Raw genomic sequence first — 19,219 nt, 5'->3', positions numbered from 1 at the left:
GATATGTGTGCAGGCACACGTGGACACATACACCAGGACCTTCGTGATCAATATTTAAAGTTGAACAGATACACACAGAAAGTTGGACAGACATAGAAAAGCAAAGAAATGGGGGTAAGAAACGTTAAAACTCTTCAGGAGATGGGAATGTGTATGACCATGTTTGCTAACTGCGAAAAGTACAGGTTTGGCATTTGAATGATTTTGATCAGTAGAAAATCTTGTTTGCTTTTGAGGATCTACATTTGAGTGTTTTTTGTCCTGGGTGGAAGATTCATGCAGTTGCCAGAAGAGTGTGTACTTCCAACTTCGCAGTCAGAAATAATGGATCTAGAATTTACCATGTCCTCATATGCGTTATCTTCCTTGGTGCTCCTAATAGCTCCGTAAGCATTTCACAGATGGGTCAACCTAGGCTCAGGGAGTTTCAGTGACTCACTCAAGATCCCCCAGCAAGTCAGTGCTGGTAGTGCTGGGGCTGAGCCCAAGCCCTGACTTGTCTCTTGTCCCTGCTGCTCCAGTGGTACCAATCAACACCTTAGCCGTTAGCATCCTTTACACTGAACAGGGGTCCCCTGCAGGTTCACTGTGGCCTTGGCCTGAGCACTGATTGAGCTATCTGGCCTCACAGTTTGGAACCCTCTCAACACAGCCAGTGATGACTGTGAAGCCACCCTCTTGTCCCAGGACACAGGCTTGGGAAGCAGCATGCTGGCTCTGCACACTGAGGGCGTTGTGTCCAGGCACCTTTGGGCAGTGTGCCTTCACAGATGTTGTAGCTAATTGCCAGGACATACTACCTTCGAGTTGTTAATGTGTTTTCGTTAGTTTGGGAGGAAAAATATCCTCAAAACTGGAGTTGCTTTACTTTTCCTTCCTAAAAAGTGTTCTTTTTTCCTGCCATTATCTCTGGTTATCACCTGTGTGATAGGGCGAACAAAAATCTCTTCTTTCCTCTTAATGTTGCCTAAAAGTCCCTTGGATTTGCTAATGACTTATAAAAGTTCTCTTCTTTTGTTCAATAGGTACTCCAATATCTTTGTTACCTCCCCAAGCCCTGATAACCTCCACACTCTTTTTGAATTTGTATTTAAAGGATTTGACGCTCTGCAGTATCAGGTAGGGAATTAGAAAAGAACTCCCATTGATTCAGAGCTGGGTTTAATCTAGGTAAAATCTTTGGGATGCCTGCTTACTTTAATTTTCACTTCTAAAGCTTGTTTCTAAAGTTTGTCATTGGTTTGACTCTCTTTCCATCAGGAGCATCTGGATTATGAGATTATTCAGTCTCTCAATCCTGAATTTAACAAAGCAGTGATCAGAGTGAATGTATTCCGAGAACACAGGCAGACCATTCAGGTGAGGCTCATTCTAAAACCCTGCTAAGTGGGGCCAGTGTCCTGCTGTATTTAAATACAGTAATTTCACATCATTTTATGTCCTGTGTAATTGCATGTCTCGTATACAGTGTTGTTGTTTTATGATAAACCTGGTCCAGATTTTCAGCCTCTTCTCAACGAAGACATTCAAGCAAACTAACAAATAACGTATGTAGCCAGAATGGAAAGTTGTAGTTTTATCCCTTGAAAATTGAGTAAGTGTATTTGTGAGTATGCTAAGCAGCTAGAAGAAATACAGTCACTGTTCTGACATCAGTTCTCATTTTGCTGGGTTACAGCAGGTTTTGAAATGGTGCATCTGTAACTAGAACAATAATCTCTCCGTTTAAAAGAAAAAAAGAACTTTGCAAGATGTACTCTGTGGCCTATTTTCCTTTTTAAACAGTGTTTCCCTGAAAGCTCTATAAATCTCCAGTGCTCTGGAGGCCTGAATGGCTTGCACTTGTCCAAAGGCTGCAATTTTGTTCAGTTGTAGAAAAGCATCAGTGTGACAGGCTTGCAGAAAGGATGGGGGCCGCTGGGCTCCTAGCGGAGGAGGCTCATCGATTATTTTCGGACTTGGGTCGGGGTGGGAAATGGGCCAGGCACACTTGGCAGTTTATGTCTTTGACCTTTATGCTCGTTAAAGCATATATATGTATGCCTGTCAGGGAGGTATTTCTTTTATCAAAGGTCCAGATTGTAAATAATGGTAAGTGTTTATACTTTTGATCTAAGGAGCTTAATTTTTTCTTACTAGGTCTCTTTCTAGAATCTCTTCATTCTTTAGTTTCTTCCACTTTTGCCTGACGCCCTTGGCTGAGGGGGGGGGGTACAGATGGCGGGGTGGGGTGAGGTGGAGGGCAGGAGGCCGCAGGGAGAGTGCGGCGACCTGTTAAAACTCAAAAGTACACAAACCAAGGAAGGAACACTTTTCTCTGAAATGCCCAGGCTCAGCCCTGCTGCTCCTTGGATTTGTAATTAGAGACCTGCTTGTATTGCCAGAGTCCCTTTGTCTCCAGACTGGAGTTTAAGCCCAGAAGAGGTGACCTGACTTTATGAGGCTCCATTTGTGTCCCTTGGAAGCCTCCTCTTCCTTGCTGGAAATTGAGAAAAAGACAAACATTAGATTAAAGTCAGCTGCGCCTCTTCAGGGGGCTGCTTTCTGCTGCTTTTATGAGGTGCTTGTTTAGTTTTTCCCCTTAAGAGTCCCAAGACATGGGGCCCAGCCGAGGGTGTGTGTTCCGCTGTTCTAACTAAGTGGAGTTGCTGTCTCCCTGACCTATCATTCAGCTTCCAGCAAAGCAGTTAGATGATCTTGTAATGAAATACTTCAGAAAAGTGCAGAGATCAGTGGAACACTCAGATACCCAGCACTTAAGCCTTAGAAATGTTGACATTTTGTTGTTTGCTGTGTTTCTTTCGTATTTTAAAAGTCCTTTTTAGTTTTGTTTTAAAGACTGAAAGCATCACAGACACAGTTGAAGCTCCTCTTCTACCCCTCCGCATCACATTCCCTTCTTCTGCCCCTCCCTATAGGTAGCTCTACTCTGGATTGGGATTTCCTTCTGATTCACGTTTGTGTTTTACTATGTAATTATGCCTCCATAAATGGTAACATACTGTACTTGTCCTTTTTCAGCCTGCCTTTCTTACTCAGCATTTGTTTTCAAGATTTGTCCAAGATTGAAGCTTGTGGCTTGGGTTGAGTTTAAGCACTCTATGTTTATATTACCATTTATTGATGTTCTAGGGGTGGATGAGGGGAGCTCTCAGTTTTTAGGGTATGAATAGATTTCCAGCTCTCTTGGATTTTGCCAGATTCTCCTTCTAAAAAGTGTACCTGTTTACCTTCCCAACAGCATTTTTTTTTTTTTTTAAGTTTTGTTTCTTCAAGTTCTCATCAGCACTGGGTGTTTTATTGCTATTTAATTTTTACCTACCTGTATGTGAAATGGGATCTCCTTGTTGTCTTTGGCATTGCACTGACTACTAGTGAGGTTGAGTGTCTTTGTTTATGTTCATTGGCTGTTCAGGTTTCCTGTCCTGTAAAATCCCTCTTCATGGCCTTGAGCAAACTTTAAAAATAGCAGGAAGCCCTGAAGAAACTGAAGGGGTGGTTTGTATGCATAAGGGTGCCAAATTTTTTGTGGCATCAGGTGGCCATGCTAATAATATAAATAAGGGTGTGTGAGTGTGTGTATTAGGAAGGGGTGGCGTCTTAGAAGCATCCTCACCAGTGTGGGGAGAGTTGGTTTTCCTAATGACAGTATCCACGCAAGGAGCACGGTACCCAGTGTGTGGCAGGTGCTTGAGAATGGTGATGTCATCCCATTTGCCGCCTCTGGGGCAAAGTCAGAGCCAGGCTGGGGGGGAGCATGAGGAGACAGAAGAGAGAAAGGAGAGGGCAGCACCACCTATGAGTACTAGGCCAGGCACCAGCCAGGGCATTTTTCCAGATTTACCCGATTTTTCTCTCAAGCAGCCGTCAGATAGGTATTTCCTCCACTTTCCAGGAGAGAAGTCTGAGGCCGTGAGGGTTAGTGACCTGTTCAGGGGCACACAGTTGGTGGTTGAACTTCTGAACCCAGATGTCTGACTCCAAGCTCATTCTGGTTTGCCCTGCCACGGAAAAGTGGAAAGGAGGAATGGGAGAAAGAACTGGGAATGGAGCGAGAGAGGACAGAGTGGCCTTTATGAGGCGTCATGGGGACCACAGCTATGGCACTGGGTGGCCAGGTAATAATAGAAATCTTCCTCCCTGCAGTATATACATCCTGCAGATGCTGTGAAACTGGGCCAGGCTGAGCTCGTTGTGATCGATGAAGCCGCCGCCATCCCCCTGCCCCTGGTGAAAAGCCTCCTGGGCCCCTACCTTGTGTTCATGGCATCCACCATCAACGGGTAAGCACCTGGAGTGGGAGTCCTTGCTCCCCTTGTCGGTTCTTGCTTGTTAGGCTGGGGGGTGGGAGGCGGCAGAGGGAGAGGGGAAGAGAATCTTTAGCAGGCTCCACACCCAGCCCAGTGTGAGATGATGATCTGAGCCGGAAATCAAGAGTCAGACCCTTAACCCACTGCCGACTGAGCCGTCCAGGCGCCCTTAGAGGTAGCTTTTGTTGTATATTTTCTTTGTGTTCGTTTTACTTTTTTGTTTTGAACAAGAATGTAAATATACTTTACGTATTGCTTTTAATTTTCTTTTTTAACATAACAATATTTTGTGAACTCTTTCCAGGTCAATAAATATGTATCTTCGGTATTGGAAAGATTTCTGTGTGGAAATCACATCTTCTTAAAGAGAGAATTCTGTATTACAGATGTATTATTGTGTCTTCCTTACACTGAAAATTTTTAAATAAAATGGATTTTACTTTTTTTGCTAACGGCTTTATTGAGACACAGTTCGTATACCATACAGTTTTACCCACATCAAGTGTATAATTTGGTGATTTTTAGGTTTTAGATCTGTACAGAGTTGTGCAACCAGCACCATAATCAATTTTACATTTTCATCACCCCCAAAAGAAAAACCATATCCTTTACCTGTCACCCTCCAGTCTGTCCCTAATCCCCTGCCTTAGGGAACTACTCATCTACCTTCTCTGTATAAATTTATCTATTCTAGACAGTTCATGTAAATGGAGCCATACAGTACAGAGTCTTTTGTGACTGGCTTCTTTCACTTACCATAATGTTTTCAAGGTTCATCAGTGTATCTTTTATCGGTATTTCCTTCCTTTTTATGGCCCAGTAATACTCCATTATATGTTTATACACATTTTGTTTTTCCATTTATGTGTTGATGGACATTTGGGTTATTTCTATCTTTTGGCTGTTAGGAATAATGCTTCTGTGAACATGGGTGTGTAGATAGGTTATCAGCGTGGACGTGTTTTCAGTGCTCTTGGGCATATACCTAGGAGTGAAATTACTGGGTCAGATAGTAACTTTATGTTTAACTGCTCAAGGAACTGGCAGACTGTGTTTTCCAAAGCAGCTGCGCCATTTTAAATTCCCACCCGCAGCGTACGAGGGTTCCAAGTTTTCCATATCCTTGCCAGCATGTGTGTTAACGGCTTTTTGATTATAGCCATCCTCGTGAGCATGAAGTTGCGTCTCGTTATGGTCTCCAAGTGCACTTTCCTGATGGCGGTGATGTGGGGCATCTTATGTGCTTCTTTGCCATTTGTGTGTCTTCTTTGGAGAAATAGCTATTCAGATCCTCTGCTCATTTTTCTATTTGGCTTATTTGTCTTTTTATTATTGAATTGTAAGTGTTCCTTACGTATTCCAGGTACAAATACATTATCAGATGCTTGATTTACAAAAATTTTATTCCATTCTGTTATTTCCCCTCACTTTCTTGATAATGCCTTTTGAAGCATAAAAGTCTGTTTTGTTGCTTGTGCTTATTTGTTTTTCTTCTTTTTTAAATAAGTAAATGAAATTCCTTCGAGGAAGCTTTGTTCTGTGAGGTGGGGCAGAATAAAACACTCAAAAATTCCAAGTTTTTTTCAAAATTTCTTTTTTAATGTTTATTTATTTTTGAGAGAGAGAGTGAGACAGAGCATGAGCAGAGGAGGGCCAGAGAGAGAGAGGGAGACACAGAATCTGAAGCAGGCTTCAGGCTCTGAGCTGTTAGCACAGAGCCTGATGCAGGGCTCGAACCACAAACCGTGAGATCATGACCTGAGCCAAAGTCAGACAGACGCCTAACCGACTGAGCCACCCAGGTGCCCCCAAAATTCCAAGTTTTTAATTCTTCTTTAAAAATAGTATTTGAATGAGAGGAAGTATTTATACAGTTTTGAAATATGACCACAGTGAGTACTACGAAGTGTTGCAATACTGGATTAAAAAGACCCGGGTGCCTGGGTGGCAAAGTTGGTTAAGCATGTGATTCTTGATCTCAGCTCAGGTCTTGATCTCAGGGTTATGAGTTCAAGCCCCACATTGGGCTCTGCACTGGGCATGAAGCCTACTTTAAAAAAACAAACCCATTGAGCAGTCTGCCCCCTGTGGTCCCTGGGGCTGTGACTAAAGGAGGAAATCCAGATGAGAAGAGCTGGCTCAGTGATCTGATGATTTCTTTTTTTCCACAATTCTTGTTAAGTTGTTTTATGTCACCTTTTCAGTGAAAGTAGTGATGAAAGGAATTACTAAGTGGTGGTTTATTGGTTTATTCAGTCTTGATTTTCCAAACTGGAAGCACTCTCTGCCTGCCTTCAAGCATGTTGCTTCAGTGGCTCTCACTCACGGACCATTTAATGTAGTTCAGTTCATTATGCTGAATGCTTTACACATCATCTTTCCAGTCCTTTCAGTTCACAGCATGATCCTGTGAGGTGTGTAGAATAATCCCCTTGTGAGGATGAGGCTAAAAGTGAGTGTGAGTTCTTTGCCCAGAGGTACTGAGTAGATGTGCCACACTTGAGCCACACTGCCAGCCCCCAGCTGAGCCACCGACCTGGCCACCTTGCCTCCTTGGGTGTATGGATGCCCTGCTGGAAGTCTAGAGGGCAGTGGGGCTGTCAGCGGTGAGCAGGAGCTTGGTATTTCAGCAGGATGAGGGAGGTGGTCCTCTGTCCTCTCCTGGAGAGTAGATTTGGAACCTCATTCATGCCTGATGGCCTTTGCTTTTGCTCCTAGCTACGAGGGCACTGGCCGGTCCCTGTCCCTCAAGCTGATTCAGCAGCTCCGTCAACAGAGCGCCCAGAGCCAGATCAGCACCACTGCTGAAAACAAGGCCACAGCGACAGCCAGACTGGCATCAGGTACCCCCAGAGCTCTGAATGGGCCCGTCCATGGCAGGTCCCCACAGATTCTCTTGCTGGATCATCTCCTCATGCCACCACAGGCAGTACCAAACTGTCATACTGTCAGGCACGAAGGCTGGGTCCCCAGGAAGGGGAATTGCTTTCCCCAAGGAATAGCAAGCCAGTGACCAGATAGGAGACTGACCCAGGCCTTCTGGGTTGGGCCCTTGTTTGTTACTGCCTTAGGGCACGGTCACATTGACTTAGATCCCTGTGGGATCAGTGTCATGGCAAATTGAACATCCCCCAGAATAGTTTAAAACCACTCAGTTAAAATCTTTAAGCTGTATTTATGTGGGCATCAGGTAACAAAGAGAAAGTAGAACATTTGCTTTGCTCTTTTAGACAAACACATTTAATAATTGTTTCTCATTGTGTGTGTGTGTGTGTGTGTGTGTGTGTGTTTTGTGGGGAGCAGCGCGAACGCTGCATGAGGTTTCCCTGCAGGAGTCCATCCGATACGCCCCCGGGGATGCGGTGGAGCAGTGGCTGAACGACTTGTTGTGCCTGGATTGCCTCAACATCCCCCGGATAGTGTCAGGCTGCCCCCTGCCTGAGACCTGCGAGCTGTATCCTCCCGGGTTCTGTGCCCAGTGAAGGGAGGGGGGTGATGGAAGAATTCGGTTTTGGCCCTTTGTTTCATAGGCTGCTGCTCGAAGGAGAGGGGGAAAGTTACACATTCTCCATTTCCTTTCTTTTCCTTCCCTAATGTGTTCTGTGCAGGACACAGGGCTCTTCCTTCTAATCTGAGGGACATCTACATATCCAGGTTTCCCTTTGGAAGCAGTGTGTCCTATTTTGGGCTCTCTTTGGTTTGTTTTGGTTGCTTAACTCCAGACCCAGCTACTACGTTAACAGAGATACTCTCTTTTGCTACCACAAGGCCTCCGAAGTTTTCCTCCAAAGGCTTATGGCCCTCTATGTGGCTTCTCACTACAAGGTAACTGCAGCTGGCTGAAGTGGGTGAATGCAGCTCTGACAGTCCCCCTTTACCGGCTTTCCATGTCTTGTATTCCCCAGTGGCTCAGGTGACTATTCTATTGGGACTTAAATGTCCTGATGTTGTCAAGGTCCACTGACTTTGCCGGAGGGATTGCATTTCCCATGGTTGTTCAGGCCTGTCTTGGGCTCCTAGCTTTGCACACGGAGTGTGGGATTCCTGCACGTAACTCCATACTTGGTGGGTGGGGAGGGTGGAAAGCTTTGCCTGTTTTAAAACGGATTCTTCTATCTTTCCCTTGTCTGCTAATCAGATAGACTCAGATGATGTAGCAGCTGTTACCTGGTGGTGCTGACTGACCCAGCCCAGCCTTTTACCTCTGGGCTATTTTCAAACGTTTATTTTTGAGAGAGAGAGAGAGAGAGCATGCATGCACGCAAGTCGGGGAGGGGCAGAGAGAGAGGGGGATAGAGGATCCAAAGCGGGCTCTGTGCTAACAGCAGAGCCTGCCATGGGACTCAGACTCACAAACCGTGAGATCGTGACCTGAGCCGAAGTTGGACACTTAACCAACTGAGCCCCCCAGGACTCCCTGCCCCGGGCTATTCTTAAGGAGCACTGGATGCAAATTTAGAATATTTGAGAGTCTTCAAAACTAAAGGGCACATTGGGAAGGACATTTCTTGAGTATCTAGGTAGCATTTTTGTGAACACCCCTTAACGGGAGGCTGAAGAGTTGGTGCTAGAAGTGGTGATAGGTTTTCTTGAGATAGCCTCTTCTCTGGGAAGTGACAAGTTCACTCCCCCGCTGTGAACTACACAGTGCTAACTAGGCAGTCCTCTGCCCTCTGTAGCCTCAGCGCTCGTGGAGAGATGACAGCAAACATTTGAGGCGAAGTCCCACATAGGCCATCTCGGAGGGTCTCAGGCTGGCGGCCAAGATGCTGGAAAAGAGCTTCCCCAAGTTTCAGCTCGCCACTTGGCTTTGGGGAAGGTGGTGCTCCAGTCAGTGACTCCGGAGTGGCCTCTTGAGTAAAGGACAAGAGGAGTGGTTCTCATGGACCCGTATTTGTGCCCCACAGAACTCCCCCAACGATCTCCAGATGCTTTCTGATGCGCCTGCCCACCTTCTGTTCTGCCTCCTGCCCCCGGTGCCCCCCACCCAGAATGCCCTTCCCGAAGTGCTTGCTGTCATCCAGGTATGCTGGCATTCATTTGAAGAACCACTTAGGAATCAAGGATTAATGGCTCAGTAACTGTGGCCTGGGAGGGGGAGTGTTGATTCCTGGTGCGGAGCCAAGTAGCTGGGTCATCCGGGGCAGACAGTTAGGATGTGTGGAAGGGAACCACTGCCGACAGAAACCCAGAGCCCCACTGATGGGTGAATAGATGAAAGTTGGAACTGGCCGCTCGTATTTTGATTTACGGCTCCTCCTAAAACAGGATTTGTTTGTTTTGCTCTTATTACGAAAGCAACATGTGTACTTCTAAAATTAGAAAATACAGATGGAAACATGGGATCATAGTGTTTGGTAGTCTGGGTTTTTTTGTTTTTTTGTTTTTTTTTTTTTTTTGCAGTGTGTCAAATATTCATAATCTCTGTAGTTTTTATTTTTTTCATAATTTCTGTAGTTTTTAAAGGTTTTAAAGGCTGCATTATTTATGCACGTACCATACCATGTATAACCATTCTCCTTTTAGACACTAGAGTCGTGAATTTGCACTATTTCATATAGAGCTGCATGAGCGTCCCGTGTCTTAATTGATGTTTGCACGTGTGCACATTGTGTGGAGACCCTCTTCTAGTGTAGTTTCTGTGCTTTGGGCCAGAGTTTTTCTGTGTTCTACCTTGTTATGACAGTGTCCGGATGCTCCTGGGGCAGAGTAATGACTGTTCCACTGAAAATGGAAGTCAGGTACAGGGTGAAGCCGGAACTGGAGTGGAAACAGCTGGCCTCGTCAGGGAACTAGCAGAATGCTGATGATCTGTGAGTGGGCTCTGTACCTGGGCTGGCCTTTCTGTCTACACCGTCCTGCTTCCCCCATAGGTGTGCCTGGAGGGGGAGATTTCTCGCCAGTCCATCTTGAACAGCCTGTCTCGAGGCAAGAAGGCTTCGGGGGACCTGATTCCATGGACCGTGTCCGAACAGGTGCTGCACTTTCCCTGGTATGGCTGAGTGAGTGAAGTTGGCGGTGTTGGAGGACTTTTTTGTTGCTCACGTACTGCCCTGTGTCTCCCACACAGTTCCAAGACCCAGACTTCGGTGGCCTTTCAGGTGGAAGGGTTGTTCGCATTGCTGTTCATCCGGATTATCAAGGGGTAATGTGTCCTCATGCTTCTCAAAACTCGATGCTTTATTAGCTGCAGCCGTGTTGCTGGCAGCTTGTGAGGGCAGGTGGATTTGGTGGTATGAATGGAAGGCTGGTCAAGGAATAGGCAGTTCCAGGAACTCCTCTGCCATGAACAGTTTTCCTGGGGCTGGGGGTGGCGAGTGGGCAGGATGATTGTATATGCTTGCTTTTCTTTTGTGAGGACAGAGCTCTTGTGAACCTGACCTACTTTTCACCGTTACCTCCTCTTAGAAATCCCCACTGCCGGGGTGCCTGGGTGGCTCAGTCGGTTAAGAGTCTGACTTCGGCTCAGGTCATGATCTCATGGTTTGTGGGTTCGAGCCCCATGTTGGGCTCTGTGCTGACAGCTTAGAGCCTGGAGCCTGCTTCATATTCTGTGTCTCCCTCTCTCTGTCCCTCCCCGGCTCACACTCTGTCTCTCACTCTCTCAAAAAATAAACAATAAAAAAAAAATTAAAAAAAAAAAAAGAAATCCCCACTGGGGAGTCCGTTGTGGAGATATCAGTTTGGGGCTTGCTAGTCTGTGGATCAGAAAGCCCAGCCAGCCATCCTCAGGCTCAGGCTAGATGGTGTGAGAGTGAGGATCATAGCATGCTCACTCTTAAGGGTCTCTCTTCGGACCTCTTTGAGGGATTTCATTAATTCTCTTTGCCAAGTGTACTGTGACTCAGAGTGAAGGCTTTCTGGAAGGAGTTCAGGGACGTAGAGGTGATTTAGACAGATTGAGAACATTCTCTTTCTTGTCTGTCTCCCTCCATGTTTGCTCACAGATGGGCTACGGCAGCCGAGCTCTGCAGCTGCTGCAGATGTACTTTGAGGGCAGATTCCCTTGTCTCGAGGAAAAGGTCCTTGAGACATCACAAGAAATTCGTACCGTCAGCAGCGAGGTAAGCATCTTTTGGCCGAACTCCTTGTTCCTGGAGGATAGTTCTCAGGAGCATCTAGAACTGTCCGGTGGTCTGGGCTGTCTGAGCACCAGCAGATTTCCTCCTGTTTTGGAGAAGCTCTTGCTTCTCCAGCTGCCACTGGTGTTGAGAACCTCAGATCAGCATTATCAGCATCACCTGGAAACCTGTTTTAAAAATGCCGGTTTTTAAGCCCTGCCCCCAGTCATGCTGACTCAGAGGGTCAGGAGTGGGGCCCAGCGGTTTGTGTCTCAGCTCCTAGGTAATGCCGCTGCGTGCTCCAGCTTACAGCTGCCCAGCACTGAGCCGGGTCTAAGGGAAGTTGTGTCTTTCTTGGTAAGGTGATAAACGCCAGGAACTGTGATGGCTTTTCACACACGTTCACTTGATTTTCACAGTAGCCCATTCAGGAGGTGGGGAAAGGCCTTATATTTAAGGTCCAGCTCAGCGGTTTGTTACTTCCCAAGTCCCAGACCCATCTGATGACAGAACTGGATCTTCGGAACCCCACCTCTGTCTCTCTTTAAATCACGTGGCTATTTTCCTGAATTCTGGGTTTGGAGCGGTGTGGTTTCATGCATGTCCAGGTGTTTGGTATACTTGGAAATGATCACTGGACTGAGTGGTGTGCCTCTATTTTAAAATCCAGGGAACAGAGAAATTTGTCCCAGTTTTTACTGTGTTTAGGTCAGAGCCTGGTATGGTAGGGGTGCTTGGGAATGTTACTAAGCTTCCTCTCCCTTTACTGGGTGGACTGTGTTCTCTTCCTGACGTCCTGTAGGCTGTCAGCTTGTTGGAAGAGGTCATCACTCCCCGGAAGGACTTGCCTCCCTTACTCCTCAAACTGAATGAGAGGCCTGCTGAGCGCTTGGATTACCTGGGTGTGTCCTATGGCTTGACCCCCAGGCTCCTCAAGTAAGGGTCTGCCTGCTCTTTCTTTTTCACATCACCCCGTGGCCTTGGTGTCCTGAAAATGAGCGTTCTGTGGACTGTGTTTGCCCTTCCAGCTGGTGTGTTTGTCGGTTCCGTTGACCACTCCCCCACCCCTGCCCAGCCCTTCCCGTCTTCATCTGCCGGCCAGTCTCAGAAGGTGCGCACAGTGACCTGCTCTTTTTGTGTCTTGGCAGGTTCTGGAAGCGAGCTGGGTTTGTTCCTGTGTATCTGAGACAGACCCCGGTGAGTGAGATGGAGGAGGGGTGTGGGTTTGCAGTTACAGTTGGTGACAGGTCTGTCCTTATATGGAGCCCAGGTGCCTCTTGCTGTGCTCTGAGCACGTGTGCCCTGCCTCCAAGAGGTTTATTCTGATGGACACCAAAACAGCCATCGCCACTTCAAGGCCATGCGATCACACACTTCGCTCCCCCGCTGTGTGGTGCACACTCGGTGTGTACCTGGCTTTGTGCTTGATTGTAAAATGGCAGAAGTGCGTGTGGACTCGTTCGTCAAATTCTGGAATCCTGCAGCCTGGGGGCCTCCTAGAATTTGTGAAAAGTGTAGCAGTGTCTTTAGGAGAGGCTTGCAGATGCGCAGCCTCAGGTATGTGAAGGAGGGATGTGATTACGTGGATGACCAAGCCATGGAGGATTATTATGGAAGGGAGAGAGTTACTGGGAGTTCATTAAAAAAAAGAATCTAGCACCTGCAATGAGTAAGGTAAGCCACAAAACTTATTTTCTAATGGGTAGAATTAGGCAACAAGAAAGTGAAGAAATGAGAAGTTTTTTAGGTTACGCTATGTGCCGTGAAGAAAAAATTGGAAGTGTAGCGTACTGAGTGGTCAGGCTTCTGAGGGGTGGCCTTTCCAACTGGACCCTGAGCATAATGCACTAGCCACATGGACGGTCCTAGAGAAAAAGGTGTTTCTTTTTTTGTTTGTTTTGTTTTGTTTTTAAATTTAGAGAGCCTGCAAGTGAGTGGGGGAGGGGCAGAGAGAGCAGGGAGAGAATCCCAAGCAGGCTCCTTGCTGTCAGCGCAGAGCCGGATGCGGGACTTGATCTTACAAACTGTGAGATTATGACCTGAGCTGAAATCAAGACCCGGATGCTTAATTGACTGAGCCGCCCAGGCACCCTGAAAAATATGTTTCTAAGCAACAAGTGCAGGGCCTGAGGTGGAAGTGAATCGGTGATTTGAAAGCGACAAAAGGTTAGCGTGGGTCATTGGCTGGGGACTCTGTTTTCTTCCCTCCAGTTGGAGGAAGGTGTTCAGGAGCTGTGGCTGCTGTGTAGACAGTGGATGGTGGTGGCCCAAGAGTGGAGGCGAGGATGTGGGTGGATGAGAGATGGGGTATGGGCTGGGGAGGAAGCAGTGAAGATGGAGAGAAGTGGCCGAGGCCGGGCATGTTTGGGGGTGACACTGACTAGAACTGAAGGATTGGATTGCAAGATGAGTGAACCAAAAGAATCGAGGATAATTCTTAGGTTTTTGGCTTGAGAGTCAGTAAGAACTGGGAGATAGAGGTGTTATTTGCCGAGAAGAGCCGCTGGGGGAGGGACAGGTCTGGAGGTGACAGCGGGAATGCCCTGGCACAGTGGGAGATGCTTGTCAGATGCCTGATGGGGACAGAGACAAGCGGTGGCCTGCAGGAGTCTGGCACTCCAGGTAGAGGTTGGGGCTGGAGATGGACACTTGGGAGCGTATTCTCAAGAGAATATGCTCCCCGGGGTCAAGGACTTTGTTTTCTTCACAGCCGTAACCCCGGCACTTAATATCATCTACTACGTGTGGTATCATGTTCAGTAAATATTTTTCAGTGAATGAGTACATTTTAAAAGTTATCGAAAGCTGGGACTGAAAGTCGACTGAGGGTGCGTCCTGGACTGTCCAGCCTTTGGAGGAATGAGTTAGGAGACGGCAGAGTGGCCTTGAGGTGGAGGAGAAAGTTGGGGAGCATGTCAGAAGCCAGGATTAACCAGTGTTTCAAGAAAGGGACTCGGTGGCTTTCGGAGAGCAAGTAAGCTGAGGACAAATAAATGGTCAATGGACAATGGTGATTAGAAGGAAGGCAGCTCCTGGAGAGCTCAGGGCTCATCCTAACTGGAGAGAATGGAAAGTGAGGAAATAGATGATTCATATGGGAAGTAAAAGGGGCAGAGTAACAAGGTAGCTGCAAGGAGACTGGCATTCGGGGAGTTTATCTGGTGGGAGATTCTAGAACATGGTTGTTTGCCGCAGGGTATGATTCTGTAGAGATCACACAAATCGTAGTATAGGTGACAGGGGCTGATTGCAGACCTCGAGGCAGGGGGAGTAGGACCCTGGGTGCAGGGGGTGAGGTGGCCACCTCATCCTTCACAGCAACAGGGAAGGCAGAAAGTTTGGGCACAGAAGGTGTGGGTCAGTTGGTTGGGTTGGTGCTGGGAGGATGAAGTTCTGTTTTCCCAGATGGGAGGCTGAGAGAAGGGGCATTGGAGGTTTGATTGTTTTGGAGTGCACAAAGCCCCCAGTTTCCACGGGCGGTGCCCATTTGAGAGTTTAAAGTGGGCCTGGTGAAGACCACTGGGTGTTCGGCTGCTTCTGTGTGGGCAGAGCAGCTCCCAGGTGGGCTGGGTCCTTGTCAGTGAGTGGGGCTGAGGCTGGGCTTAAATTTGCTGGTCGGCTGTGAGGTTTGTGCAGACCGTTGAGTTCAGCATAGACCACGGTTTATCCCTGTGCTCTTGTGCGGTGTGCCACTCATTTGTGACATGGTGTGGGTATTTTGCTATGTGAGTGCTCTTTGGTCAAAATGCAGTAGATGTTTCTATTGTGTGGGGTTTGTGGTTGTTATGTAATAAAAACGTAAAGACCTATGTTCACTATTTTAGCACCTAGAGAAACTTGCATTTGCAAGCTGGTTGCCAGTATGGGAACTCTAGGTTTGGGGCAGGGAGTTTTGTTGTAAGTTACCCAAAACCTGTTGATTGGATCATGTGGAGTTTAAGCTGTAATGACTCAGAGTTCAGAATCTGACCTGATGGCGTGCGAGTGGCTCACTTCCATGGGTCTGGAGCAGACCTTGAACCGCTCTGCTCCACTCCTGCAGCACCTGCTAGGAAGTCACAGAACTGAGGGGCCTCTGAAAGCTGTTATGCGGGAAATGAGGCTGTGTGGACGTGCAGGCAGTGCGTGGGGGGCTCTCCTAGCTGAGAGGAAGGAGATGCCTCTGGAAGCGCTGTGTCTTCCTGCCCTTCAACAATGACAGCTTCTTCAGAAAAGGGTGTTCTTGGTACCAAGTAGGCATTTGTGTTTCCAGAATGACCTGACTGGAGAACACTCGTGCATCATGCTGAAGACACTGACTGATGAGGATGAGGCTGACCAGGGAGCCTGGCTCCCGGCCTTTTGGAAAGGTAAATTAGAGTAGAAGGGAGACAGGTGACAGGCAGGCGGCCCCCAGACCTCTGACTCTGTGCGGTTGTCCTCCACAGACTTCCGAAGGCGGTTCCTAGCCCTGCTGTCCTACCAGTTCGGCACCTTCTCGCCTCCCCTGGCTCTGAACATCATTCAGAACAGGAACATCGGGAAGCCAGCACAGCCAGGTGAGCCGCGCGGACTGGCGCAGAGGGCTGGTAGTGGCTTGGTTTGTGGAGGCAGGAGGTGGGCGTGGTGGTCCAGGAAGGCTGGCTTAAGAATTGAGGGATGGGCCCCCAGCCTGCATCTCCCACTGACCCCCCCGCTTCCTGCCTTTGCCCCAGCTGGCCCCGCTCTGCCTTAGGGGCACCTGCGCCCACAATAATTTCCATCTTTGTAACAAGACTTTGGGTGTTAAATAAGTTCATATAGCTAGTTAATTGTGAAACTTGATTTAAATTCTGTGAGCTAGAGTAACCAGCTTAATTCTCAGGCTCAGTGTCCTCATTCATGAAATTTGTCATAATATGTGCTCCTCCTCCTGTGGCTGACACATGGGAAGTGCTTTGGACATGTAAATTCCATTGGAATATTTAAAATATTAAAAAGTAATGGATCATTAGTATTAATAGCTGTAGGTTTTTTCTGCTGCTGGGTATGTGTGTGTACCTTTTCTTTTTTCTTTTTTTTTGCCAATTTTTATTTTATTTTATTTTATTTTATTTTATTTTATTTTATTTTATTTATTTTTTCAACGTTTATTTTTGGGACAGAGAGAGGCAGAGCATGAACGGGGGAGGGGCAGAGAGAGAGGGAGACACAGAATCGGAAACAGGCTCCAGGCTCCGAGCCATCAGCCCAGAGCCTGACGCGGGGCTCGAACTCACGGACCGCGAGATCGTGACCTGGCTGAAGTCGGACGCTTAACCGACTGCGCCACCCAGGCGCCCCTGCCAATTATATTTTAATGGAAAAATCTGTTTTCCTCAAACTGGGCAGAGCATACACACTTTCTGTGAAGCTGGGTCCTGAGGAGAAGTGGCAAAGTGGGGAAGGAGTGTTGTGCTCCTCTATCCCTGGGATGCTGGAGCCTTTCCTTGGTCTGATGGGCTGGCGTGGAACTCTGAGCAAGGGTGACATGCCAACTGTCCCCCCTCCCTGCGTGGCCTGAGGCCGCCTGCCCTTGGCAAGAGAAAGGTCAGGGCTGGCCCACAGGAGGCCCTGTGGAGGAGCAGCTGTTAGGGCGCCACCAGGGGACCGCTGTGTGTTACTTGGGAACCCCATCAAGCCTTGCAAGGACGTCCGGCTGCTCTAACGTGTCTGGCTCTGTTGCTTGGACAGCACTGTGCCGGGCCGAACTGGAAGCCCTCTTCCTCCCCTATGACCTGAAGAGGCTGGAGATGTACTCACGGAACATGGTGGACTATCATCTCATCATGGACCTGATCCCAGCCGTCTCCCGGATGTATTTCCTAAACCAGCTGGGGGACCTGTCCCTGTCTGCGGCCCAGTCAGTAGGTTATCTGCTCCTTGTGTGCCCATTCAGTTGGATGCTCTGATGTAATTTTGTGCATTTAATTCCTTACGGTTCTGATCGGTGGGTAGTGTTCTCCCCGTTTTACAGGTGGGGGGACACTTGGGCTCTGAAGTTGACTCACATGCCTGGCCATACAGTCAGAGGAAGAGCTGTGGTTTGAACCCACATTCTTCCCACCCCACCACATTGCCTTGATTCTAACTCTACCTTAGCAGAGGTTCAGCGGCACTGTGTAATTTAAAATGCAGCTGTGAAGCAGCTGTTTGTCAGGATAATCAGTTTGGGGATTTTAGGAGGAGGAAGCATTTCTTGGTGGTTTCAGTAACAGGGTGAAAGAGAAGATGCCAGAACAGACCATACCAGTCGATATTTTGTGGCAGATAGCTTTGGTCAAAAGAAAGTGACTGGTTCTCCGTGCCCTTTTAATGGGTAAGGGCCTGTCCTAGTGGCCACTCCAGCAAATTTTCCATCCTCCAGGCTCTTCTCTTAGGCATTGGCCTCCAGCACAAGTCTGTGGATCAGCTGGAAAAGGAGATTGAGCTGCCCTCAGGCCAGTTGATGGGACTTTTCAACCGGATCATCCGCAAAGTGGTGAAGGTAATGTCCTCTGAAGGCAGGGTTTTGATCTGTTTCCGATAATTCAACAAACTCACTCCCTGCCCTAAAACAAATAGATGTTAACGTTTGGCCGTATTTGTTGCAGATCTTCTCACTCACTCACTCACTCACTCACTCACTCTTGCTCTCACACGAAGAAATAGGGGCCTTCAGCTCTATATGGAATGTTCCTGTGCTTTCTCCCAGGGGCGGCACCACTGTTAGGAATTTGCTATCTTCCAGTCTGTGTTTTTCTACTCTTACCATGAAGGGGTGCACTCTTGCCCATGTGAAGTGTGTGCTAAGTGACTCGGTAGTGAGTGACAGGGTCCCAGCTGCCGCTCTGCTTCATCTGTCGGCCGTTGTCTTGCAGCTATTTAATGAAGTGCAGGAGAGGGCCATTGAGGAGCAGATGGCGGCAGTGAAGGATGTGGTTATGGAGCCCACGATGAAGACCCTCAGTGATGACCTGGTAGGACCCGCTTAAAGCGTGGGAATGTCGGAGGCGCACCCGTCGCCCTGGGGGGAGAGTCCTCCGAACCTGACGCAGCGGAGTCCCCCTGGCCTGCGTGTGCTCGCGCTCTCGCTTCCCGACGTGCGATGCCCCCCGAGTGCGTGCGTGCAGGCGGTCCAGCACTGCTACTGACAGCTTGTTTGTCCTTTCAGGCTTTTGCAAACACACATTTGATGTTCTTTTAGTAAGAGCTGCCTCTGATGACGGGGAAGGGGGTGAACCGAGGAGAAGGAGCTGTCTGCTCTCATAGTGATACCGTGCCCTCTTTTTCTGTCATTTGTCCTCTGCTCGGCTCTGACCTGCTCTGTCTCTGGGGCTTTGACCGCAGGATGAAGCAGCAAAGGAATTCCAGGAGAAACACAAGAAAGAAGTGGGGAAGCTGAAGAACATGGACCTCTCTCAGTAAGGCCCCCACACCGCTCATGGGGAGTGGAGGCTCCGCCTTGGCCTTGAGGACCCTGGGGACCTGTCTGCAGCTCCCTTCTGATCCACATCCGGGTGCCCTGGCAGCTGTCACATGGCACCATTTTAGAAGCCAAACAGCTAAAACCTCTCTAACTCACTCTGCATATTTTGAGGAGTTTCCCTCAGGTCCCCAGGGAGGGGTGCTAATTGATGAACATCCATTTTCTTTTTTTTTTTTATTTAAAAAAAAAATTTTTTTTTTAACATTTATTTATTTTTGAGACAGAGAGAGACAGAGCATGAACGGGGGAGGGGCAGAGAGAGAGGGAGACACAGAATCGGAAGCAGGCTCCAGGCTCTGAGCCATCAGCCCAGAGCCCGACGCGGGGCTTGAACTCACGGACCGCGAGATCATGACCTGAGCCGAAGTCGGATGCTCAACCGA

The 19,219-nt window shown here is 48.1% G+C and overlaps 1 protein-coding gene across 3 annotated transcripts in view; it reads left to right on the top strand.

Annotated features, from left to right (window-relative positions):
* Positions 1-19,219, top strand: part of NAT10 (N-acetyltransferase 10) — a 38,788-nt gene that overhangs the window by 15,781 nt on the left and 3,788 nt on the right. For all 3 annotated transcript variants that reach the window (XM_015081143.3, XM_053203321.1, XM_053203320.1), the window contains exons 10-27: positions 1,026-1,119; positions 1,261-1,359; positions 4,147-4,283; positions 7,029-7,153; positions 7,614-7,764; positions 8,039-8,135; positions 9,218-9,334; positions 10,184-10,285; positions 10,381-10,455; positions 11,258-11,374; positions 12,174-12,307; positions 12,520-12,568; positions 15,624-15,720; positions 15,799-15,909; positions 17,063-17,235; positions 17,736-17,855; positions 18,229-18,327; positions 18,698-18,771. In XM_015081143.3, coding sequence (XP_014936629.1) covers positions 1,026-1,119; positions 1,261-1,359; positions 4,147-4,283; positions 7,029-7,153; positions 7,614-7,764; positions 8,039-8,135; positions 9,218-9,334; positions 10,184-10,285; positions 10,381-10,455; positions 11,258-11,374; positions 12,174-12,307; positions 12,520-12,568; positions 15,624-15,720; positions 15,799-15,909; positions 17,063-17,235; positions 17,736-17,855; positions 18,229-18,327; positions 18,698-18,771 — 1,971 coding nt within the window. The remainder of the gene's footprint in view (positions 1-1,025; positions 1,120-1,260; positions 1,360-4,146; positions 4,284-7,028; positions 7,154-7,613; positions 7,765-8,038; positions 8,136-9,217; positions 9,335-10,183; positions 10,286-10,380; positions 10,456-11,257; positions 11,375-12,173; positions 12,308-12,519; positions 12,569-15,623; positions 15,721-15,798; positions 15,910-17,062; positions 17,236-17,735; positions 17,856-18,228; positions 18,328-18,697; positions 18,772-19,219) is intronic.

This window comes from Acinonyx jubatus, chromosome D1 (genome assembly GCF_027475565.1).
Source record: "Acinonyx jubatus isolate Ajub_Pintada_27869175 chromosome D1, VMU_Ajub_asm_v1.0, whole genome shotgun sequence".
NCBI classification, from domain to species: Eukaryota; Metazoa; Chordata; class Mammalia; order Carnivora; family Felidae; genus Acinonyx; species Acinonyx jubatus.
This window is presented reverse-complemented; position numbering and strand designations above follow the sequence as displayed.